This window comes from Oncorhynchus tshawytscha, linkage group LG09 (genome assembly GCF_018296145.1).
Source record: "Oncorhynchus tshawytscha isolate Ot180627B linkage group LG09, Otsh_v2.0, whole genome shotgun sequence".
Classification (NCBI taxonomy): Eukaryota; Metazoa; Chordata; class Actinopteri; order Salmoniformes; family Salmonidae; genus Oncorhynchus; species Oncorhynchus tshawytscha.
Window position 1 is genome coordinate 17,753,400 of NC_056437.1, and position 25,942 is coordinate 17,779,341.

A 25,942-nucleotide genomic window follows, 5' to 3' on the forward strand; every position below is an offset into this window, starting at 1 on the left:
AAGATCAAAACCGCAATATATCATTGGTAAATTGTGACCGATCTAATGAGTCATATTTGATGCTCTCGAACACGGCCATTGACAGTTTTGGTTAGTGAAATTAATTGTGGGAGATCATTGCAGCGAGATGCACCCTGAAGAGACAATGAAGGACTATTTCAAAAACATTTCCCATCTTCATTGCAAATCGGACACGTTGGTTGTCTCCTTCACATTTAGATATCTTAACTTTGGGTTTCAGCCATTGTCAGAACTGTTTCCACAGCATTTAACACTAGCACCTCTGAATAAACAGGTTGTATAACTATCGGTTTGTCTGGTTTCTCTCCTACAGTGTTAAAACAAACCATACACTGACTGTTAATTTAACTAAACCAGGCAAGCTACAGATACATGACTTTTCAGATTCAGGTATTCCAATAACTACAGAGGGTTTCAAACAAAGAAGACAAAGGGGGAGTTTGGGATTGAAAGGCTGGTGGGGAGCAGGGTGAGGAAACCAACCAGAGGTGCAATGAGTTAACCAGGTTCATTAAGAATGACTCAACCACATAGATGTTTAGCTATTAGACTAAGCTCATCTTTAAAAAAATATATATATTTAGGCAGGTTAGCTGGCTAACTCTTTGATCCTACCTTGTAGTATACTCATCTGCTCTAAACTGACCTATTAAGTCACTGGTTGCCCGGAGAGGAGTGCAGACAACTCGTTTCCCAGGTTGCTGGCTAAAAGTCAAAGCCTAAAATCAGCACTGGAGTTGTGCACTTCTGAAACCAAAAATTCAGAAGCTTTTCAGAGTTGGGGCCGCGTTCAGCTTTCCTTGCTTGTACAATACGCCAAGAACCTTCTTTGTTCAGCTGTCCTCGTTTTCATACAGTAAGCTAAGCACCATCTCTGCCCCATTTGTTCTTATGAGCAGAAGAGTGTCACTGACAACAGTGGGCTGCCAGGTCAGGCTCGGGAAGTGAGGAGTCCAACATGAAAAACAGGAGCAGATCTTCTCATCTGTCACCATGGAAGCAACAGAGGCCAGGAAAAAACAACTATGTTGCTTAGTTCTTATTTCATTCACGTTAAGTCAAGGAGTTGTTGCTGTGGTAGTTGATCTGTAGACTATGTACAATAATTTATTAGAGTAGATCTAAAATTGCTTATTTAGTATGTTTGAGGAGCTTCTCTGACATTATCACATATAATAAACCGGAAATATCTGTGGTTCCTTGCTGAGAGAGAGCAGTGATGGTGGGAGTCCTGTGTTATATAAAGTGACACCCAGGGTGAAGGAGATGTAGGGAAGGCGATAAAGTGAAAGACTGTTGGTAGCAGGCAACACCTCCTTTGAGAGGAGCAGGGGGGGCAGTTAGATGAGGTGATCCAGTATAATAGTGATAATTAGGTATGACAATATTGATTGAAGGGTGATGGTGATTGCTGGTCAGAACTTGAGGCTCTTCAGCGAATCAGCTCTCTTCCTCAGTAGATCTCCCAGCTCCTGCAGCGAGCCAAGATAACTCGTCTGAACCTTGTCCATGGCTGCTCTGGTGAATCCACACTCCTCCTGGGAGAGAGAGGGTAGAGACAGACAAAGATGTAAGGCAAGGGGGGGAAAGTAAGAACCATGCTTTGAATTAAAGAAACACATCAGTAATCATACACACAGCTACCCACCCAGACCTACCAACCTGTGTCTGTGCGTGTCCCACCCCCAAGGTGAGTGCTGCTAGTTTGAGGGCTGTCAGGCTGGCCTCCTGCCCCTTCACGTGATCCAGAGCCTGAGTCACAATGCCCTGTAGGCTGCCAGTCCACTCCTGGAAGCCACTCAGCACCACTGGCTATAGGGACAGAGGAAGGGGGCAGAGAGTTATTTGGCGAAAGGGATGGTGTCAGAAGGGTTGTACGCGGACAAGGGGAGGATGAGACGGTAGTGAGTGTGTACCATGGCTGTGCTGCTGTCCTTTGTCTTCTTCTTCTTCTTCTTCTGTAGGCTGGACTTGAGCGGTCGCAGGACGCTGGCAGAGTAACTGGCCACCCACAGCACCACACACACAGTCTGACCAGGAGACATCACCATGTATTACACACACACACACACACAGTCTGACCAGGAGACACCACCATGTATTACACACACACACACACACAGTCTGACCAGGAGACACCACCATGTATTACACACACACACACACACACAGTCTGACCAGGAGACATCACCATGTATTACACACACACACACACAGTCTGACCAGGAGACACCACCATGTATTACACACACACACACACACACACACACAGTCTGACCAGGAGACATCACCATGTATTACACACACACACAGTCTGACCAGAAGACATCACCATGTATTACACACACACACACACACACAGTCTGACCAGGAGACATCACCATGTATTACACACACACACACAGTCTGACAGTCTGACCAGGAGACACCACCATGTATTACACACACACACACACACAGTCTGACCAGGATACATCACCATGTATCACACACACACACAGTCTGACCAGGAGACATCACCATGTATTACACACACACACACACACACACAGTCTGACCAGGAGACATCACCATGTATTACACACACACACACAGTCTGACCAGGAGACACCACCATGTATTACACACACACAGTCTGACCAGGAGACATCACCATCTGACCAGGAGACACCACCATGTATTACACACACACACACACACACAGTCTGACCAGGAGACACCACCATGTATTACACACACACACACACAGTCTGACCAGGAGACACCACCATGTATTACACACACACACACACAGTCTGACCAGGAGACATCACCATGTGTCTGACCAGGAGACACCACCATGTATTACACACACACACACACAGTCTGACCAGGATACATCACCATGTATTACACACACACAGTCTGACCAGGAGACACCACCATGTATTACACACACACACACACACAGTCTGACCAGGAGACACCACCATGTATTACACACACACACACACACACACACAGTCTGACCAGGAGACATCACCATGTATTACACACACACACAGTCTGACCAGGAGACATCACCATGTATTACACACACACACACACAGTCTGACCAGGAGACATCACCATGTATTACACACACACACAGTCTGACCAGAAGACATCACCATGTATTACACACACACACAGTCTGACCAGAAGACATCACCATGTATTACACACACACACACACACACAGTCTGACCAGGAGACATCACCATGTATTACACACACACACACACACACCACACACAGTCTGACCAGGAGACATCACCATGTATTACACACACACAGTCTGACCAGGAGACACCACCATGTATTACACACACACACACACACACACACACACACACAGTCTGACCAGGAGACACCACCATGTATTACACACACACACAGTCTGACCAGGAGACATCACCATGTATTACACACACAGTCTGACCAGGAGACACCACCATGTATTACACACACACAGTCTGACCAGGAGACATCACCATGTATTACACACACACAGTCTGACCAGGAGACATCACCATGTATTACACACACACACACAGTCTGACCAGGAGACATCACCATGTATTACACACACACACACACAGTCTGACCAGGAGACATCACCATGTATTACACACACACACACACACACACAGTCTGACCAGGAGACACCACCATGAATTACACACACACACACAGTCTGACCAGGAGACATCACCATGTATTACACACACACAGTCTGACCAGGAGACATCACCATGTATTACACACACACAGTCTGACCAGGAGACATCACCTTGTATTACACACACACAGTCTGACCAGGAGACATCACCATGTATTACACACACACAGTCTGACCAGGAGACATCACCATGTATCACACACACACAGTCTGACCAGGAGACATCACCATGTATCACACACACACAGTCTGACCAGGAGACATCACCATGTATTACACACACACACACAGTCTGACCAGGAGACATCACCATGTATTATACACACACACACACACACACAGTCTGACCAGGAGACATCACCATGTATTACACACACAGTCTGACCAGGAGACATCACCATGTATTACACACACACACAGTCTAACCAGGAGACATCACCATGTATTACACACACACACACACACACACAGTCTGACCAGGAGACACCACCATGTATTACACACACACACACACACAGTCTGACCAGGAGACATCACCATGTATTACACACACACACACAGTCTGACCAGGAGACATCACCATGTATTACACACACACACACACACAGTCTGACCAGGAGACATCACCATGTATTACACACACACACACACACAGTCTGACCAGGAGACATCACCATGTATTACACACACACAGTCTGACCAGGAGACATCACCATGTATTACACACACACACACACACACACACACACACACACACACACACTGACCAGGAGACACCACCATGTCTGACCAGGAGACATCACCATGTATTACACACACACAGTCTGACCAGGAGACATCACCATGTATTACACACACACACACACACAGTCTAACCAGGAGACATCACCATGTATTACACACACACACACACAGTCTAACCAGGAGACATCACCATGTATTACACACACACAGTCTAACCAGGAGACATCACCATGTATTACACACACACACACACAGTCTAACCAGGAGACATCACCATGTATTACACACACACAGTCTGACCAGGAGACATCACCATGTATTACACACACACAGTCTGACCAGGAGACATCACCATGTATTACACACACACAGTCTGACCAGGAGACACCACCATGTATTACACACACACACACACACACACAGTCTGACCAGGAGACACCACCATGTATTACACACACACAGTCTGACCAGGAGACACCACCATGTATTACACACACACACACAGTCTGACCAGGAGACACCACCATGTATTACACACACACAGTCTGACCAGGAGACATCACCATGTATTACACACACACAGTCTGACCAGGAGACACCACCATGTATTACACACACACAGTCTGACCAGGAGACACCACCATGTATTACACACACACAGTCTGACCAGGAGACACCACCATGTATTACACACACACAGTCTGACCAGGAGACACCACCATGTATTACACACACACAGTCTAACCAGGAGACATCACCATGTATTACACACACACAGTCTAACCAGGAGACATCACCATGTATTACACACACACACACACACACACACAGTCTAACCAGGAGACATCACAGTTGCTGTGCATCTGCAGTATTTCTTATTATTACATTTCCATTTGAGCAATGTTTTAGTGATATATATTTAGAGCGACTACACTGACCTCGACGAAGAAGACCAGTGTTTCTAACAGGGAGGGCTGGGTCATCAATCTGCTGTCTTTCATCTCCAACACATCTCCTTTACATCTGGATAACAGCTCTGGAGGGAGGAGGGGCACAGATCAGCATGGGGGAATAAGAAGGAACTACTACACCAGTGATACCTCGACTAGCAACCCGAAGCCATGACATCTCCTGTGGCTGACTACACAGTCATTATTACCATGGACCTGTTGTAATCTTTAAAGTGCTCTGATGTCTTACCTTGGAGTTGTACTATTAATGATTTGAAGGAGTTACAGATCTGGGTTTGGAGTTCTGACGAGTCGTCTGGAAAGAGAAATTATAAAGAACATGACATAATTTCTCCCCTTCCCCTCTCTAGACTCCTCCCACTTCCCCACCCCACATCCCTCTCTTCCTCCATCGCTCTCCTCCCCAGTCCTGCTGCTTCTGTAGATGGACAGACGGTTGGAGGCCAGTGGTACAGAAGTCTACATCACTCATCTTACCCAGTCCAGTGGTCTCTAGTTCCTGAAGAGTCAGTGATAGTTGCAGAGCAGAGGCCTGACAGTGACAGCTGCCACTAGACAGAGCAGAGGCCAGGCGGGAGGAGGGAGGGCCCAGGAACGGGTACTAGAACAACACAACAACAGTTAGGGGTCTTGTGTGGCTCAGTTGGTAAGAGCATGGTGGTGGGTTCTGTTCATGCTGGGGCCATCCAGTATGCACTCACTGATGTAAGTTGCTTTAGATAAACCAACTACCATATTACATTACACAGTTATTAGTGAAGCGTGTGTACCTGTGTCTGTTTCTCTGTGATCTGGGCTGCGGTCTGTAGTGTCAGGTCTAGCTGGGAGAGGAGAGTCTGGAGGGTGGAGCTTTTGGCCGATACACCATTCTCATTGGTCTTATCAGAGTTCCGTTTTGAGGGGGCGTGTCCGAGCAGAGCCAATGAGGCGAGGAGGCGGAGCGTGAGAGAGCGAACCTTTAACCAGACCGACTCCTCCTCTAGAGACAGACGACGATGCTCCTCAGTCAGCTCCCTGGAATACACACACATTTTTACAGACTGGCATGGGTAAATATGTTGTGAACTTGTGACAAGTGTGTGTGTACCGGTCCTTGGGGTCCCAGCTGAAGAGGACCGTCAGGTCTCTGTTGTCCCTCATGTTGTCCCAGGGAATGTCATCCTCCTCAGGACACAGACCCATCGCCTTCACACTCTCCTCCAGACTTGATGTGCTAGAGCAACACAGGAATGTGTTATAGGTAGGTGTGTGTGTGTGTGTGTGTGTGTGTGTGTGTGTGTGTGTGTGTGTGTGTGTGTGTGTGTGTGTGTGTGTGTGTCTCACATGTCAGCCTCGGTGTACAAGTCCAGTAACATCCTCTCGGTGCGGACCTGAGCGAAGTGCAGAGATTGGTTGAGCCGGGTTCTAAATGCTATGAATTCTGGGATTTTCTCAAACGCTCCATACTTATAGGCCTGGATTATGTACTCTGAGGTCTGGTGGAGGACAGAAAAGAGGAAACAAGGAGAGGTGAGAAAATACAACTCATCAGAATATATGACATATTTAGGACATATTTAGGACATACTTAGATGAGACAGGGACTCACATCTTTCTGGTTGGAGTGGAAAAACCTGAGGGAGAAGTTATAGGACTGGGAGGCTGCAGCAAACTGCCCCAATGACCCTGCATAACGAGTTAACAGATACCTAGGAGAGAGGAGAGAATATAAGGATTAGTGCATCGGTTATGGTCATCTTAATGTGTGTGTGTGTGTGTCAGCGTTTCTGTCAGAGCATTTTAATTTACTGGACCAAAAATGGTTGCGGAACCAGATTACGGCGTCCACCCAGTTCTCAGAATGACAGAAATACCATTTAGTTCATGGTAACATGCATCTCGGATGCAACGGAGTGAGTCATTCTTAATGAATTCCGATGAGGAATTGGAATATGTTAGAATACATAGGAAGTGCGTTGAATTATACTGCCAACATTATATAGTCTAATTAACTTATTCGTGTCTATACAGAAAGAAAGAAAATCATCAGAAATGTGGCTACTACACCAGAAAGCATGATTTGGCCAAAGAGGATCATTAGCTGTGGATTGTTTTAGAAATCACAGCCTACAGTCAGAAGGGCCCGCAATTTGGGCAGAGCACGCGGCAAATACCAAATAGATGATTGTTGAGATGCGATCGTCAGTGAAAAGCATTTAGACCCCGAGCCAGGCATATCGCAATATTTAAAAGTACAAATCGCCAAAAAACTGTTTGGAAAACAAATGACTATTTCTGTAAATGCCACTGTCAGCCAGAGAAATATGCTGAGAAGAATTATCACCACAGCAAGCAAGGTACTTGGAGTCACAGACAGGCCTAGATGAGATCTTTAAGGTCAGGGCCCTCCGCAAGGCTCACAAAATCATTTTAGACCCAAGCCACCCCCTGTAGCCAGACTTTGAACTACTCCCCTCTGGGCGCAGGTATAGGGCACCCCTCAGCAGGAAAAACAGAACGAGACAATAATTTGTTCCAGGTGTGATATCCCTCCTAAATAGATCAGGCCAATGTTCCTATCGACTCAGTAAGGCCAGCAGGCTAGTCTTTTTTTAAATTTTCAATGTTTTATTGGTATGTAACTTATGAAAGTTGTATTGTCAATTTTGTATTTAAAGGCCACTTTAAACGTGTACATTATACTGCAACAACATTTCCCCATGGGGACAATAAAGTAAGTAAGTAAAGAGAAGACAATGAAAAGAAACCAATCTGTCTTAATTATCAAAAGTCTCAACTTAATTGAGCGATCTTATTGGCACCAGCGAAGAACATTGGCCATATCCCCGGTGAGTGTGCATATTCACCGTCTGTGTCAGTGCCACCTTTGTTCGTTTCTGGACAATAATTTTCTCCTCCAGCTTAGATGGACATCATATTGTATTTGTCTCTCCCCTTTTAGTTGGCCTAATATATGGATCAGACAATGTTGTTATTGATCTGCTAGTCAGTGTCACCATGTCATTTATGTGGGGCGGCAAGGTAGCCTAGCGGTTAGAGCTTTGGACTAGTAACCGGAAGGTTGCAAGTTCAAACCCCCGCACTGACAAGGTACAAACCCCCGAGCTGACAAGGTCTGTCGTTCTGCCCCTGAACAGGCAGTTAACCCACTGAAAACAAGAATTTGTTCTTAACTGACTTGCCTAGTTAAATAAAGGTTAATAAAGGTCTCCAGTCATATAAAGTATAGTAGAATTGCTTGAAATTTGTTCATAAAAATCCAAAATTTTCCTGAGAAGAAATATAGGCTCTGATATAGCCTAGGCCTTCTCAAAGTCACTACTCGCTGCATTGAACAGTCTTTTTTGCAAACAGTGATCGAGTTATATTATTATGACTATCCAATCTAATCAACACATTAGGAATAGGAGGCTATCTTACATACGTTTGCAAATGTGAGAATGCATGGAATGCTTTATTATAAAAGGTGCATTTTTATGGAGAAACTTAGCTTTCCCAAACTTGAAACCCAAGTGTCACCTATGTTAGAACTGCCCATGTGTACTTTTCCTCAGCCAACAATGTGTGAGACAAACAGCAAAATCACTAGTCTAAGTCAATCTACTATCCCCCATAGTAGAAAAGTTGACCTATTCTATTGGCCAGCTTGTCATTCTGTGCGAGAAAGAAATAGCCTATTCCAAACAGACTCTGGGACAGTTGTGGGAAGATAGACATGAAATTCATACAACCTGTAGGCCTAGGCTACATTAAAAAAATGTTTTTAAAGCAATGAGTCTGATGCAACAGATCAGAACGTCCAGAACAGCTGGTGCTCTCATGCATGCTTCTGTGTTGATTGCTCCAAGCAAACATAAAAAGGCATTTAGCTCATCTTGTAGGCTTGTGTCACTGGGCAGCTCACGGCTGCGCTTCCCTTTGCAGTCCATAATAGTTTAAGGCCTGCCACATCCGACGAGCGTCAGAGCCGGTGTAGTAGGATTTAATCTTAATCCTGTATTGATGCTTTGCTTGTTTAATGGTTTGTCTGAGGGCATAGCAGGATTTCTTATAAGTGTCCGGATTAGTGTCCCGCTCCTTGAAAGCGGCAGTTCTAGCCTTTAGCTCGATGCAGATGTTGCCTGTAATCCATGGCTTCCGGTTGGGATATGTACGTATGGTCACTGTGGGGACGACGTCATCAATGCACTTATTGATGAAGCCTGTGACAGGTGGTATACTCCTCAATGCCATTGTATAAATCCCGGAACATATTCCAGTCTATGCTAGTAAAACAGTCCTGTAGCTTAGCATCCGCATCATCTGACCACTTCCGTATTGAGCAGCCCGACCTCCGTCCCTCTTTTCTCCGTCTTTTCTTCATGCAAATGATGGGGATTTGGGCCCATTTTTACTCATAATATGTAGTAAGAGGTTCAGGTTTCAAAAAATTAAGTATACGTTTTCAAAATGCATACTGCCTCCAGCTCATTGCAAAGTGGTGTGTGATGCGCTGACGCCTGCCTAGTTGCCTATGCACTTGTATGGAGAATTGGAAGCGCGCTTCAATTACCAGTTGAGAAAAAAGGAGCTTTTTTGAAATCGCAGCCATTGTTTTTTTAACATGCAATTGCTTTTATAATTGTTGCGCAATTATTGGGCTTTTTAAAGCGCGTTTTACTCCAGCAGCAACCAGCTGAGGAGCTGATTTCTCCTGCAGATCCCCAGCTGGTTGCTGCTGGAGTAAAACATGCGCTTTTATCAGCACATTCATTGCACAACAACTCTAAATATAATCACGTCTTAAACAGTGTGCACAATTAAAAACAGCTTGGCTTTTCAAATCAATATATACGATAAAATGCATTATTTCTCAATGGGATTTTATTATTTTATTTAAAAATAGAATGGTTCATTTTTGGGGGGGCCAAGAGCCGGCCATTACCAGTTAACGGAAACCCTGGGGTGTGTGTATTACTATCCTAATGGGTACCGGAAGTCCCCACATGGATAGTAAAACAAGGAAAATCCTCCCTCGTGGGGACATTTCCCAGGTCCCCCATGAGGACAAAGACTATTTTAGGCTCAGGGGTTAGGTTTAGGGTTAGAATTGGGCTTAGGGGTTGGCTTTACAATTAGGTGTTCGTTTTATTGTAAGGAGTTAAGGAAAATAGGATTTGGAATGGAAATCTACTTTAGCTCACAAGGATTTGAGAGAATTGTGAGTGTGTGTACTAGAGACCCACCCTATGGTGTCGTGCTGTACGTGCTTGGCATCCAGACTGGAGTAGAGGTCCACTACGGGCTGGAAGGCTCCGAGGCGACAGAAAAGAAGCAGCAGCAGTAGTTTGAACTGAGCGTTGGAGGGACTGTAGGACAAACCCTCCTCTAATACTCCTAGACACTGCCACAGCATGTTCTCGTCGCCTAACACGCACAGAGACACACACACACACACAGTATGTTAACAAACAGAGAAACCAAGAGCGAGAGAGGGAAAGAGAGGCAGAGAGTGAAAGGCAGGGAGACAGAGAGAAAGAGGCAGAGAGAGGCAAAGAGAGAGGCAGAGAGAAAAGGCAGGTAGATGAGAGAAAGAGAGAAATTAAGACGATGACTCACCAGTTTCTGTCCAGAGGTCGATGTAGACGTGAGCGACCATGAGACAGTACGTATCAGAGAACTGGAGCTCTGTCTTCAGACACGACTTCCCTGTTTTACACACACACACTATTGTCAGAAACTATTTTCTGGTTCTTCACAAAATTGCCATTGCATCTCTTCCAGCTGTTTTTTAAGCTAAATGCATCACATTTTGGATGGCTAGACGGAAAGGGATAGATAAAGATAGGGACCGATAGAATGTCCGTCCTTACCAAACTGTAGTCCATAGTGGTAGTGGGCTTTGAGTTCTGTGATGAGGCATAGTTTGCCCTCTGTGTCCAGAGTGTGTTGCAGTCCCAGCACCCGGCTCAGCTGACACACACACAGGTGTCTCTGCAACGCCTTCGTATCCCCCGGAAACCCAAAGCCATCCTCACCCACCTCCCCCAACGGAACCAACTCCCCCAGACGGTTTTCAAACTACAGGGAGGAGGAAAGAATAGGAGAGGGAAGGAGAGGAGCAGAATTGTCCAACTCATCAGGGGCTTGGTGATAGATTCCCACTACTGGTGGTGTTCTGCAGGTGTGTGTGTACCTGTGTGTGTTGCTCAGGGGGAAGTAGGTGTAAATATATCTTCAGGTCTGTAATACAGCAGGGTTTGTCTCCAAACTTCCCAAAGAACTGAAGCATCAACTCCAACGGATCTCCTGTAGACAACCAATAAAAACACAACGCAAATAAACTGTCAACAGCCACGGAAACTGTAAGGTGTGCGTTAGTGCTTTGAGGTTGGTTCGGTCTCGATTCATCAATTTAAAAAATCATCATGGTTTTCAATATCGGTTTCAACCATCATTATTAGACAAATGCATTATGTGGGTTAAATGGTATAGCACAAAATACAACTATTAAGTTGAATAAAAGTCCCATGATGGTTGTGACTGCCCATTACGGCTTATGCCTTATTAACCATCATTAATTTACTTTAATTAAATATTTCAGTTTGTGTACATTACATTTGTTTTATTTGATGACTTTATTATTTAATTCCAAGTCATCACATCTCTATAGAGCTGCTGCCTATGTTGTCAGACAAAATCACTATTTAGTAGTTCTTCGAAAGTAAATCAGCATATTTCTGACTGCTGAATACCAACTATCAATCACTTAGATCATGTGCAGTATTTTCAGGTAGAAAAGAAAAGATCCAAAGCAACTGCTTTCTGCCCCTCTCTTTCCCTCTTGATTTCGCGTTCTCTCCGTCTCCGTGTGTGCTCCACACCACTGAGGTATAATAAGCTCCATACAGATTGGACAAGTAGGCGGACGCGCAACGGATTATGGTCCTTGTAGTCAATTACCACATTTTCTGCGCTAAACTATGTAGAATATTAGCCTTTTGGAAACTACAAATCCCTACTACATTGCACAGTTCGATCTGATCTCTAGAGAAACTGTGCATCGAGCTCACAGAAAAACAAATGCAATTCAAATAATTGAACCGAGTTCCAAAAATAACAGCAGCACTAGTGTGTGTTTGTGTGTGTGTACCTAGCTCTTCCTCATCAGGACAGCCCCTCTGTCTCAGTCTGTGTATGAGTTCCAGGCAGGCCATGTAGGGACCTCTGAGAGGACGAGAATCCTTCTTGTCCTCCTCCTCCATCCTGTCCACCACAAACTTCACTGCCTCCGCCACAGTGGTGTGCACTGGACCCTCCACACAGCTAGAGAAAGAAGGGGAGGCAAAGAAGATAGTTTGTTTGATCAGCCCATCTCTTCTATGAGGTAAAACTTCCACCAAGAGCAGAATCTCTAACAAGCAATGGCCTCTTGTAATAGTTATTATATATATATATCACTCACACAACAGGGTTTCTGTTTGCCGGCTTTTAGTCGAAAAAACATGAAAGGCCGATAAATAACTTTACCGGCCAAAATGATTGAGAGAAAAAAAAAGGTTTTTAATATTTTGGGGTAGCATGTAGCCTAGTGGTTAGAGGCATGTAGCCTAGTGGTTAGAGGCATGTAGCCTAGTGGTTAGAGGCATGTAGCCTAGTGGTTAGAGGCATGTAGCCTAGTGGTTAGAGGCATGTAGCCTAGTGGTTAGAGGCATGTAGCCTAGTGGTTAGAGGCATGTAGCCTAGTGGTTAGAGGCATGTAGCCTAGTGGTTAGAGGCATGTAGCCTAGTGGTTAGAGGCATGTAGCCTAGTGGTTAGAGGCATGTAGCCTAGTGGTTAGAGGCATGTAGCCTAGTGGTTAGAGGCATGTAGCCTAGTGGTTAGAGGCATGTAGCCTAGTGGTTAGAGCGTTGGCCCAGTAACTGAAAGGTTGCTGGATCGAATCCCTGAGCTGACAAGGTAAAAATCTGTCGTTAAGCCCCTGAACAAGGCAGTTAACCCACTGTTGGCCGTCATTGTAAACAAGAATTTGTTCTTAACTGACTTGTCTAGTTAAATAAAGGTTGAATTCATTGACGGAAATACCAGCCGATGGAAATACATTTGATCGTCATACTTATCGCTATATAGGTTCATTTTCATATAATAGTGGAATTAAATTGGTGTATGTGTATTTGTTAGTCATCGCTTAGCCCATCTTATTTATCCAACACAACTATCACACAGAGCCTATTTTGAACAGGATTTCTCCTGCAGCTCCTCAGCTGGTTGCTGCTGCATGTGCTTTTATAAGCCCATTCATTGCATAACAATTCTAAATGCAATCACGTTTTAACTGTTTATGTGCACAATTAAAAACAGCTATTTTTATTTCACAACTTTATTACCGCCTTATTCAAGCGCAGCGTCACCACTTTAAAATGTGAGCTGGAGGCATTAGGGCCTATGCATTTTGAAAACATAGGCCTCCTTGATTGTTTAAAACCTGAATGTCTAACTTTATGTTACGAGGCATGTCTTACCTTGCTTCAAAGTAGCCTATAGGCAAATCCCACCATGGAAACGTGGAGGCAATTATTTTATTAAGACTTCATAGGCGGCGCGTAAATTTCAAGTTTGGGGAAGCTTACAATTTATCCTCGTACCATTTCTACCGATCTGCGTGCCAGTTATGATTTTCATTTGCGCATTTTTGTGGAACAGTTTGATTTCAATAATAATGTTTTTGTTTCTCAAAATCATTGGCACGTGGTTAATCATGAAAATCTGAATTAAAATGATACAAAATTCAACTATGGCGAGAGCACTACCCTCTGCTATATGGACACATTGATACACTGTGATCTATTGCCCGCTAAAGAACTGATAGCCTATAGGCCAATGCAGCAGTAGGCCTAACTTCCATTGTCAACTAAAATCAAATGCATTAAACCGAAAATGATCAATTCAGGTTTTCAATTGCATTTATTTCTCAGTCTGCCTGCATCCCTTTCTAAATGTCTTGACTTGAGCTACTCTTTTTATAAATTCCCCATTACGTTTACTACGGGTGACATATGTACCCGTAATTTCCTGACTATAAGCCGCTACTTTTTTCCCACGCATTGAACCTCGCGGTTTATACAGTGACGGCAAATGTATGGATTTTTCCAAATGCATATGATGCAGCTTTCAAGTTGAAGGCGATCGATCTGGCTGTTGGAAAAGGAAATAGAGCTGCTGACAGCGTGGAGCATTGTCAAAAAATCCACTATCATCAACGGGTTTCGAAAGGCTGGACCGCTGCGTGTTGAAGAGATCAGCGATCCAACATCGGATGAAGCAATTCTGAGGCTATTCAACTCCGACACCGAAGGAGATGACTTCAGTGGTTTCAGTGCACAGGTGGAGGAAGATAGTGACCAATGACTTTCTTGGTAGGCTACTGTTTACTGCTATTTTTAAATGTTTTGTTACAAGCCGTGTTTTGTTTAAAGGCCTATTTATTTTTGTTACAAGCCGTGTTTTGTTTAAAGGCTGGGTAAAGTTCATTTGTTTCAATGTACCAGTAGACACCTGCGGCTTATAGACATGTGCGGCTTATTTATGTACAAAATACATATATTTTTTTTATTCAGTGGGTGCGGCTTATATTCAGGTGCGCTTAATAGTCCAGAAATTACGGTAATGGGAATTGATAAAAACAATCAAAAGGGCAAACAATTCACACAATAAAACAACGAATGTGCAAAAATTGGCGGGAGACATCTGAGCCATTCTGGTGAGACTCGCCTATATCTTAGCCACATCCCCCACACCTCCTTGTCTCAACATTTGTTGATATACTCAAGAGAATCTATACACATATTTTAGATGCTTTTCACTGACAGCCGCAACTCAACAGTCAGCTAGGCCTTATTGGCATGCATTCTGCCCAAATTGTGGCCTTTGCAAATAGGCATAGGCCTACAAGCTTTTGATTTCTAAGAAACCACAGCTATTTTTTAAATATTTTTTTTTAAATCTAATGATCGTTGATTCTGCTGTGGATAAGTCATGCTTTCTGGTGGAGTATTTTGAATGATTTTATTTATGTATAGACAAGAGTAATGATATAATTTTGCCAAATGTATTCATATTTACTTCCCTAGCCTACTCGACGCACCTCCTATGAAAGACTTCCTCATGTGCCATTGCTCTCCTGTTCCATTGGCTTTCATATCAACTATCCTTCATTGTCCAGAAGCCAAAGGCACAATCCTAGTCATATTAGCAACCCATCCTAGTTGTTGCATCTTTAGATCTCCCCCTCTTTCTAAGTTTCTAATGGAGATTTTCAACAATGTCACATATAGAACCACTCTCACCAGGTGTGCCGTTTAGAATGGACTTTTCCCGTGAATTGCATTTTGGCAAATGTTTGAAAATTACATTTTATTTTCTGCTTCGTTACAGGAGTTGAATGTTCTGTGAAGTTGCATTACCATAATCTAAATGTGATTTCTGTCATTTTGAGCACAGTGGGTGGATGCCGTAATGGGTCCGGTAAATTTCTCAAATGGCCGGTAAATTGAAATCTTCCCGGTCACGTTGTCCGGCGCCACATTTTCCTAACCGAAACCCTGACACACATAGTACTCACTGCTCTTCCTCATTAGGTGGGCTCCAGGACTTGTCCATGAGATGGAAAAGAGAGTCAAAGTAGGAGAGATAGAACTGCCATTCATCAGGACTGTAGAGAGATTGAGAAAGAGGAGAGAGGGGGAAAGAGAGCAAGAGAAAGGGGGAGAGAGGGGGGGGAGAAAGAGAGAGGGGAGAGACATAAAGACCAACTTTGTAAGAGCAATGCTGAAGTGTGTGCATAAATGTGAGTTTGATATAAATGTGTGTACTCACTTTTTGAGCAGTAGCTTGTAGGACAGAGCATTGCATTCAGGCCAGAGCTGCAGTCGTTGGTACATCATCATACACTTATTCTCCCTGCTCTGCAACTCACTGGTCAACTTCTCTATGAGACGGCAAACATACACAGAGTGAGTAGAAAGACATGAACAAGTCGCACAGCGAACAACCCAGAAGCTGTACAAATTGTCTCTTGAGTCTCTCACACACGCACACAGAATCTCTGTCCATTCTTACCTCCCAGTGGACCGCGGACCATGTCCAGAGCCTCCACATACTTCCCCAGCCGCTCCAGGATCATAAAGTACAGTTGAACCTCAGCCTCAGCCTCGATCTTCTCCTCCTTCACCATCTTCTCCACCATGCGTTCAGCCAGAGGCAGGAACATGGTCTGGGCCAACTTCTCATCCTGCGCAGAAATGGCCTGAAACACACACACAGAAAGTAAACACACACAGTCACACAGACAGACTCACACAGTCAATCAAGCTATATATTTAGTGAGAGTGTATGCCTACCTGCATGACCAGACTCATGACAGACCAGAAGTAGTAGGGGTTCTTAGGAACGGTCTTATACAAGGCCATCCCCGCCTAGCGAGCCAGACAAACAGAACAATACAAAAGAACACATGACTTATTATTTGTTGACATCATGGGAATATTGAAGACACTAGTTAGGGGTACTTAAACCCTTTGACACGTACAATCACATATTCGCAATCATTGTTGACTGGTCCCTGCAGCGTATCATCACAAATAGTGCATTCAGACCACTTGACTTTTTCCACATTTCAAATCAAAGTTTGTCACGTGTGCCGAATACAACAGGTGTAGACTTTACAGTGAAATGCTTACTTACAGGCTCTAACCAATAGTGCAAAAATGGTATTAGGTGCATAATAGGTAAGTTAAGAAATAAAACAGTAAAAAGACAGGCTATATACAGTAGCGAGGCTATAACAGTAGCGAAGCTACATACAGACACCGGTTAGTCAGGCTGATTGAGGTAGTATATACATGCAGATATGGTCAACTTCTTATGGCTGCAGGGGCAGTATTGAGTAGCTTGGATGAAAGGTGCCCAGAGTAAACAGCCTGCTCCTCAGTCTCAGTTGCTAATATATGCATATTATTAGAAACCACTCTGAAGTGCCTAAAACTGTTTGAATGATGTCTGAGTATAACAGAACTCATATGGCAGGCAAAAACCTGAGAAGAAATCCAAACAGGAAGTGAGAAATCTGAGGTTGATCGATTTTCAACTCGGGCCCTATTGAATTCAGATTGGGATATGAATGAAGTTGCACTTCCTAAGGCTTCCACTAGATGTCAACCATCTTTAAAAACTTGAATGAGGCTTCTACTGTGTTGTGGGACTGAATAAGAGCTGAATGAGTCAGGTTACTGGCAGAGAGCCATTTCCTGGTCACGCGCATTCCACATGGTATCGACTTGCGGTTGGAACTTTATTGAAGATTTATGATAAAAACATCCTAATGATTGATTCTATACTTAGTTTGAAATGTTTCTTCGACCTGTAATATAACTTTTTCAAGTTTTTGTCCGAACACGAGCGTTTGGATATGTGTACCTAACGCTAATAAAAGTAGCTACTTGGACATAAATAACAGGCATTATCGAACAAATCAAGCATTTATTGTGGAACTGCGATTCCTGGGAGTGCATTCTGATGAAGATCAAAGGTAAGGGAATATTTATCATGTAATTCCTGGTTTCTGTTGACTCCAACATGGCGGCTAATTTCATTAATTTTCTGAGTGCCGTCTCAGATTATTGCATGGTTTGCTTTTTCCGTAAAGTTTTGCTGAAATCTGACACAGCGGTTGTATTAAGGAGAGGTATATCTATAATTCCATGTGTATAACTTGTATTATCATCTACATTTATGATGAGTATTTCTGTTGAATCGATGCGGCTATGCAAAAATCACTGGATGTTTTTGGAACTAGTGAACGTAACGTGCCAATGTACACTCAGATTTTTTTTATATAAATATAAACTATCAAACAAAACATACATGTATTGTGTAACATGAAGTCCTATGGGTGTCATCTGATGAAGATCATCAAAGGTTAGTGATTTATTTGATCTCTATTTGTGCTTTTTGTGACTCCTCTCTTTGGCTGGAAAAATGGATGTTTTTCTGTGGCTTGGTGGTGACCTAACAATCGTTTGTGATGCTTTCGCTGTAAAGAATATTTGAAATATGACACTGTGGTGGGATTAACAACAAGATTACCTTTAAAACGGTATAAGATACATGTATGTATGTTTGAGGAATTTTAATTATGAGATTTCTGTTGTTTTGAATTTGGCGTCTTGCACTTTCACTGGCTGTTGTCATATCATCCCGTTGACAGGATTGCAGCCCTAAGAAGTTAGTGACTATGCATATATGATGAACAGAGAGTAGGAGTAGCGTAAGAGAGGATTTGGCGGGTGGTGGGTGGGACACAATGCAGATAGCCCGGTTAGCCAATGTGCGGGAGCACTGGTTGGTTGGCCCAATTGAGGTAGTATGTACATGAATGTATAGTTAGTGACTAAGCAGATATGATAAACAGAGTAGCAGCAGCGTAAAAAGAGGGGTGGGGGGGGTTTGCATTACAGCACTGGGAGCCTAGTCACATGACAACCTGCTTGCAGTTTAGCGAATTTATTAAAAGTAAAACAGAAATACCTTATTTAGATAAGTATTCAGACCCTTTGCTATGAGACTTGAAATTAAGCTCGGGTGCATCCGGTTTCCATTGATGATCCTTGACGTTTCTACAACTTGATTAAAGTCCACACCTGTGGTAAATTCAATTGACTGGACATGATTTGGAAAGACACACACCTGTCTATATAAGGTCCCACAGTTGACAGTGCATGTCAGAGCAAAAACCAAGCCATGAGGTCAAAGGAATTGTCCGTAGAGCCCCGAGACAGGATTATGTCGAGGCACAGAACATTTATGCAGCATTGAAGGTCCTCAAGAAGACAGTGGCCATCATTCTTAAACGGAAGAAGTTTGGAACCAGCAGGACTCTTCCTAGAGCTGGCCGCCCAGCCAAACTGAGCAATCGGGGGAGAACGGCCTTGGTCAAGGACGTGACCAAGAACCGGATGGTCACGCTGACAGAGCTCCTGAGTTCCTTTGTGGAGATGGGAGAACCTTCCAGAAGGACAACCATCTCTGCAACACTCCATCAATCAAGCCTTTATGGTAGAGTGGCCAGACGGACGCCACACCTTAGTAAAAGGCGCATGACAGCCCGCTTGGAGTTTGCCAAAAAGCACCTAAAGGACTATGACAATGATAAATAAGATTCTCTAGTCTGAGAAACCAAGATTGAACTCTTTGCCCTGAATGCCAAGCGTCCCATCTGGAAGAAACCTGGCACCATCCCTACGGTGAAGCATGGTGGTGGCAGAATCATGCTGTGGGGATGTTTTTCAGCGGCAGGAACTGGGAGACTAGTCAGGATCAAGGCAACGATGAACAGAACCAAGTACAGAGATCCTTGATGAAGTCCTGAGAGCACTGGAGCAGGTTCTCTCAGACTGGGGCGAAGGTTCACCTTCCAAAAAGACAACGACCATAAGCACACAGCCAAGACAACGCAGGAGTAGCTTCAGGACAAGTCTCTGAATGTTCTTGAGTGCCCCAGCCAGGACTTAAACCTGACCGAACATCTCTGGAGAGACCTGAAAATAGCTGTGCAGTAACGCTCCCCATCCAAAATGACAGAGCTTGAGCGGATATGCAGAGAAGAATGGAAGAAACTCCCAAAATACAGGTGTGCCAAGCTTGTAGCGTCATACCCAAGAAGAATCAAGGCTGTAATCACTGCTTTTTGCTTTGTCATTATGGGGTATTGTGTGTAGATTGAGGGGGAAAAAAACAATTGAATTTTTGAACAAGGCTGTAACCTAACAAAATGTGGAAAAAGTCAAGGGGTCTGAACACTTCCTGAAGGCACTGTACATTTGGTATGCTACAGTAGAAACGACAACACAATATGCAGAAAATAAAGCCCTTACTTTGGTAGGAACGCACACATGTCCAAAGTCTAATTTGTAAGGAAACTACAATGAAGGTAATGCGGGCGCCGGCCAGATAATGTGCCGGGGGAAAAAGTTTGCAATCCTGTTCTGACTAGAGATGCAGAATGTCTTCATACTGGATCTGGGGAAACACTGGGGAAGTGCTTGGGCTCTCGTTGAGGAGAGAAGTTTGTTGAGAGAAGTTTGTCCGACTCAGTAAAGCCTCAAATATAAATGATCTGCAACAGTGAAATGGGCTACTGCTTATGTGAATTAATGAAGCGGGACACACTTCAAATCAAACTGTTAGAAAACTAGTTAGAAAATAATTATAAATTGACAAGTTGAAACATAGATAATTGGCAGGCAGTGTGGCTTGGTTTGAGGGCAGCCTGTCTTGTTGGGTAACAATCACATTTTGCAACAGTGAGTGCACATAAAAAACCTCACACTGGGGAAACCGTTAGAGATATTTGGAACTTATGTGTGAAAAGGTTAAAGCAGTTGTATTTAATGCTTTGGGAAAGCTGGGGAAGTGTGTGTGTGTGTGTGGGAAAGGGGGATATCTAGTCAGTTGTACAACAGAATGCCTTCAACTGAAGTGTCTTCCACATTTAACCCAACCCCTCTGAATCAGAGAGGTGTGGGGGGCTTCCTTAAATCGACGTCTTCGGCGCCCGGGGAACAGTGGGTTAATTGCCTTGCTCAGGGGCAGAACTACAGATTTTTACCTTGTCAGCTCAGGGATTAGATCCAGCAACCTTTCGGTTACTAGTCCAATGCTCTAACCACTAGACTGTGTGTGTGTGTGTGTCTGCATTTTCTGACCTGCTGCATCTTCTTGTACTCTCCAACACGGGCGTAGGCCATGAACAGGTGAGAGTGATACTCCTCGCTGAGGGGAACCTTCTTCACCGCAGCTTCATACAGCTTAGTCACCAACTCAGCTACAGACAGAGGGGATGGGGAGAGTCAACATCACAACATCTAAGGCCTTTGCAGACTGTATGGCAGCTTCAGTCTTTTACAATCATCACATTACACTGTGCGATGTAATCAAATGAAAATATTGATAACCTGGCCAGACTGCACAATTTGCTTCAGTTCTGTCATCAAATTCCGCGATTGGCTTGAGAGTCTACGTCAGTCTACGTAGGCTGTGTCAACTGCAGCGCTGTATTTGATCTGCGCATCTGCCAGCACCAGCAGAACAAGCCACTCTTTATGCTTATGCGCAAGTTTGGGAAAAAATGAAAGTGTGCATAGTTTTCATATAACTGTACATGTCCGAACTTAGAGTCAAATAGGCTTCCCCAAAATAGCATGGTCGCTGTGGTAGAACGCTTACTTTGATTGGTGATTTTGTGCATTTATCAAAATCCCATTGGGTAGCCTGATTTCAGATTATTAGGGAAATCATTCTTCTTGCACAGCATGTAAATGTTTAAATCGAACTATTGTATTAAACTGATTATTCACAATAATGTGCATACTTAGTGCCGGCCATGTTCCTATTGGTCAGTCACCAGGATCGGCTCATAACACCAGCCACACTATACAATAAATGCGAAACAATTCTGACACTGCCAGAACTTACACAGTGGTACTTTAAAAGTCGTCAGACCCCGACCCTGTCACACTGAACGAGCCAAGACGTCCGACAGTCGTTTACGACCTACCAATTTGCCAACAAAGTAGACATTTTGTTTGGGACAGAGAAATCATAGCATAAGACGGCTAAAATCTTACAGTCTATGGGGGCGCTTTAAAGATAATTCAGAGAGTTGTGTGGATGTGTGCATGTTTGGTTTTACTGCCTTTGTGGAGAACAAAAGTACTCAAAAGGATAGTAAAACAAGAAAAATCTGGAAAATTGGGGACATTTTCCTGGTCCCCTAAAGGAAAAAGCCTATTTTAGGCTCAGGGGTTAGTGTTAGGTTTAGGGGTTAGTGTAAGTGTTAGGTTTAGGGTTACGGAAAATAGGATTTTGAATGGGAATCAATTGTTTGGTCCCCAGAAGGATAGTACAACAAATGTGTGTGTGTGTACTCACGGCGGTGCATCTCTCTGTACAGTATAGTGAGAGCCTGTAATGAGTTATCGTCGGTGGGTTCGAGTGTCGCCACCTCCTGGGCCAGGCTAAATGCTTCATCCTGCTTTCCTGTTCGCTGCAGACCGATGGCTTTCAACACCTGGCGAGAGGGATCTGCCTGAGTAACATGCCACCATCATCATCGTAGGGGGTAGAGGTTAGGGGCAGGGTTTTAGGTAAGGCCTAGGGGGTCAGGTATGGATATAAGTGCTTGTCTCTCTTTCAGTCATTAACCCAACTTCATTTACAGTTGCTAGCGAGCAGTTTTTGACCAGACCAGGAAAAGCTCTGGGCTCCATCTTGGGCCCTAAATACAGCCCAGAGTCCCACCCACCTTGGCACAGTGCAGGTCCTTGTGTTTCTTCAGCAGTTTGTCAGCCTGCTGGATCGCCATCTTGTTGTTGCCATTGTCCAGGTAGTCTTAAGGGAGATGAAATTACAGAATCAGTTAACCTACTCCATACAGTACTATAACACATACACACCCACCCCAGCCCAGTCCCACCCAAGGAGAAAGGGAGATATTCCTTGTATTTCTCTACAAACCATTCATGGAGTACTAAGACCTGTCAGCAACCAAATTTTCATATAAACTTGCACACTGATTTAAATAATTTAACCAAAGCCATTATCAGGCTCTGGAAGTAGTTTCTAAAATGTGGAATGTCCAATCAAAGACGCATATTTTGAACCAATGGGTAAAATAATATGTTAATTGTGTAAATAATCATCTAAAACAACCAATGGTCCAAACCTCATGTTTCTAACATTATTCTAACATTATTTAAGTTTTTACCCTTGTAGGATGACCAAAATTGAAAAGTGATAAAAAAAATAAGGACAGTTGCACAGCATAGCGTAAGCTAGGCTGGATGCTGTGCGAGAATAAAGACTACCTGACAGGCTCACTTTCCCGTTGAACTCGTCATGTCATCATTCTTCTCGAATAAGCAGGTAAGATAGATATTGATTTTGAGACATGACATGTAGTATTTCTTTGTTTTAGTATACGCCTTTTTATATTTCATGAAACATTCCTGTTGTGTTTTTGAAGATTTCTCACAAAAACAAGCAGATCTCTGAAATGTCAACTGGGCATACCATAAGCTTTTTTTCCTAAGCCTTTTATATGTAATTCACATTGTCATGCAAATGTAGCTTTCTTTTTTTACAGAGCACACACAAAGACAAGCAAGCACACAGTCCATTTCATAGGGCAAGTTGGGGTCTAGACTTCAGGGCAGCTGGATGCCAAAAAGAACCCTGCCAGACAGACACACAGTGCTCTCCAGCTACACTATGTCATCAGCCCAAACGACAGCCAGGCCAACATCATTATGTCTCGTGTTGGCCATCAGGGTTTCCCCATTCTTCATAAACCAAATGTCTCTAGATCAGCATCAATTTATATATCTACACCCATACAGCAGAAATATTTTTCTGTTGTACAACAGGTATATTTTCATTGTGTCCAGTGTCCACTCACTGACAGCCTCTGTCAACTGATGATAATCAACTCCACATGACTTCAGCAGAGCTTTTGAGGAATGGGAAACAGAGAGAAAGCTGAGAGACCAAACAGAAGTCTCAACGGTGCATGTAATTAGAGCAGTTTGAAAATAAATCTAACTGGATATAGCTAGCTATCTGTATGATATAATACGACACTAGAATGTCATCGAATGGCCCAAATCAAAGGCTACAACACAACCATGCATATCAAGCTAGCCAACCTTAATCCTCTTAAACCCATCTGACACATGACAGCTAGCTAACCATGATCATTGATCTGTAGTTATAGCCTTCATACTTTGTAGCTAGATAACAAATGAGTTAACAGCGTTGGCATCAGCATCAGAGACACGAAATCAACAACACCCGCTAATAAAAACCCATCTAACCAGCTATTTAGTTAGCATCACAACTACTGCCTTGTAACGTTAATAGCCAAACCATGGCATCCTGTTCTAGAGAGCTAAATTAGCATCTAATGGTAACTTAGCTAGCTACCGAGTTAACTGACGGTAAAACGCAACCGACCAATGTGTGTAATACACCCCGGTGTATCTGACCAACTAACTGGTTAGCTTAAACATAGTTGCTGATATTTCTGTGGCATGCAAAACTATTTGTAATAACGTTAAGACTCAGATCCATCACTGTTTCTACATGCTAACATAGCTAAGCCTTAGTTAATTAGCTGTCAAATCAAAGAGACCTGAATTTAGCAAGTGGGAGACTAATCGCTGAAACTATTTTAGGGTGTAGTTCAAAGCAAAGCTGTTTCATCGTGCATTGAATAACGGTGGGCAAAATATCTGCAGTTGTGCGCTGTCAGAATTGTGCTGACATCCACTCAAGCCAAGGTGCACGGTCATTCGGCGCTGCAGGCGAATTGAGTCCGGGGATGGGACTTGGGGGGCCCCTGGTGCTGCCCAGCGAGTGACAGACACAAGCTACTGATCAGATGACTGCTCCGGTACGTCGATAAACAATGACAACACATTTAACCAGACACAAATGTGCTGTTTCCTTGCGAATTGTTACCGTAAATGGGTCTAAGTCTCCGGTCGTTAGGGTCTTGCACATGGCCTCTAGCCGCCATGTTGGAGGTTACCAGTATATGTCTGAGCATGCGCGGTCGCGTCAAACCGGCAGGAATTAAAAGGGGCAGCACATATTTTTTTTCACCTTTATTTAACCCGGTAGGCTGTCAGGCTCTCATTTAGAACTGCGACCTGGCCAAGATAAAGCAAAGCAATGCGACACAAACAACAACACAGAGTTACACATGGAATAAACAAGCATACAGTCAATAATACAATAGAAGAAGTCTATATACAGTGTGTGCAAATGAGGTAGGATAAGGGAGGTAAGGCAATAAATAGGCCATAGTGGCGAAAAAATTACAATATATCAATTAAACACTGGAGTGATAGATGTGCAGAAGATGAGTGAGCAAGTAGAGATACTGGGGTGCAAAGGAGCAAAATAAAAAAAAACAGTATGGGGATGAGGTAGTTGGACGGGCTATTTACAGATGGGCTATGTACAGGTGCAGGGATCTGTGAGCTGCTCCGACAGCTGGTGCTTAAAGTTAGTGAAGGAGATGTAAGTCTCCAGCTTCAGTGATTTTTGCAGTTTGTTCCAGTCATTGGCAGCGGAGAACTGGAAGGAAAGGCGGCCAAAGAGGAATTGGCTTTGGGGGTGACCAGTGAAATATACCTGCTGGAGGGTGTGCTATGGGTGGGTGCTGCTATGGTGACCAGTGAGCTGAGATAAGGTAGGGCTTTACCTAGCAATGATTTATAGATGACCTGGAGCCAGTGGGTTTGACAACGAATATGAAGCGAGGGCCATTTCAGTAGGATTTATCTGAATTGAATCTACTCAATACAGCAAATGCCAAATAAATGTTAAAATACAGTCTCAGTATGTCAACTGCAGTGCTTTAAAATACTTTAAAATACTACTTAAGTAGTTTTTTGGGGGGTATCTGTA

The 25,942-nt window shown here is 43.7% G+C and overlaps 1 protein-coding gene across 3 annotated transcripts; it reads right to left on the bottom strand.

The window, feature by feature from the left end:
* Nucleotides 1–554: 554 nt before the first annotated feature.
* LOC112257484 (N-alpha-acetyltransferase 25, NatB auxiliary subunit) lies at nt 555–25,091 on the bottom strand. Of its 3 annotated transcripts, none has more exons than XM_024431074.2 (23): nt 24,989–25,091; nt 22,776–22,861; nt 22,403–22,541; nt 21,178–21,296; nt 16,816–16,890; nt 16,535–16,721; nt 16,292–16,403; nt 16,038–16,127; nt 12,569–12,741; nt 11,612–11,724; nt 11,289–11,496; nt 11,035–11,124; nt 10,662–10,842; nt 7,025–7,124; nt 6,760–6,911; nt 6,524–6,649; nt 6,207–6,450; nt 5,914–6,037; nt 5,666–5,731; nt 5,404–5,501; nt 1,938–2,051; nt 1,684–1,833; nt 555–1,559 (listed from the first exon to the last, which is right to left on the bottom strand). In XM_024431074.2, exons 1-23 carry the CDS (start codon nt 25,074–25,076, stop codon nt 1,437–1,439), a joined length of 2,958 nt encoding a protein of 985 aa, XP_024286842.1. In that variant the 5' UTR covers nt 25,077–25,091; the 3' UTR covers nt 555–1,436. The 3 variants fall into 3 exon arrangements, with proteins under 3 accessions (XP_024286842.1, XP_042182573.1, XP_024286843.1); XM_042326639.1 differs by having other exon boundaries at nt 22,403–22,624; XM_024431075.2 differs by lacking the exon at nt 1,938–2,051.
* Nucleotides 25,092–25,942: the final 851 nt, after the last annotated feature.

What these genes read in the sequence shown, in the direction of transcription:
- LOC112257484 (XM_024431074.2), bottom strand. Translation starts at nt 25,076, where the DNA reads ATGCTCAGACATATACTGGTAACCTCCAACATGGCGGCTAGAGGCCAT. An exon ending in TACAAGCTACTGCTCAAAAA is followed by an intron (nt 16,128 to 16,291) that starts GTGAGTACACAC and finishes ATCTCTCTACAG; the next exon opens with TCCTGATGAATGGCAGTTCT. An exon ending in TCCTGATGAGGAAGAGCTAG is followed by an intron (nt 11,725 to 12,568) that starts GTACACACACAC and finishes GGTTGTCTACAG; the next exon opens with GAGATCCGTTGGAGTTGATG.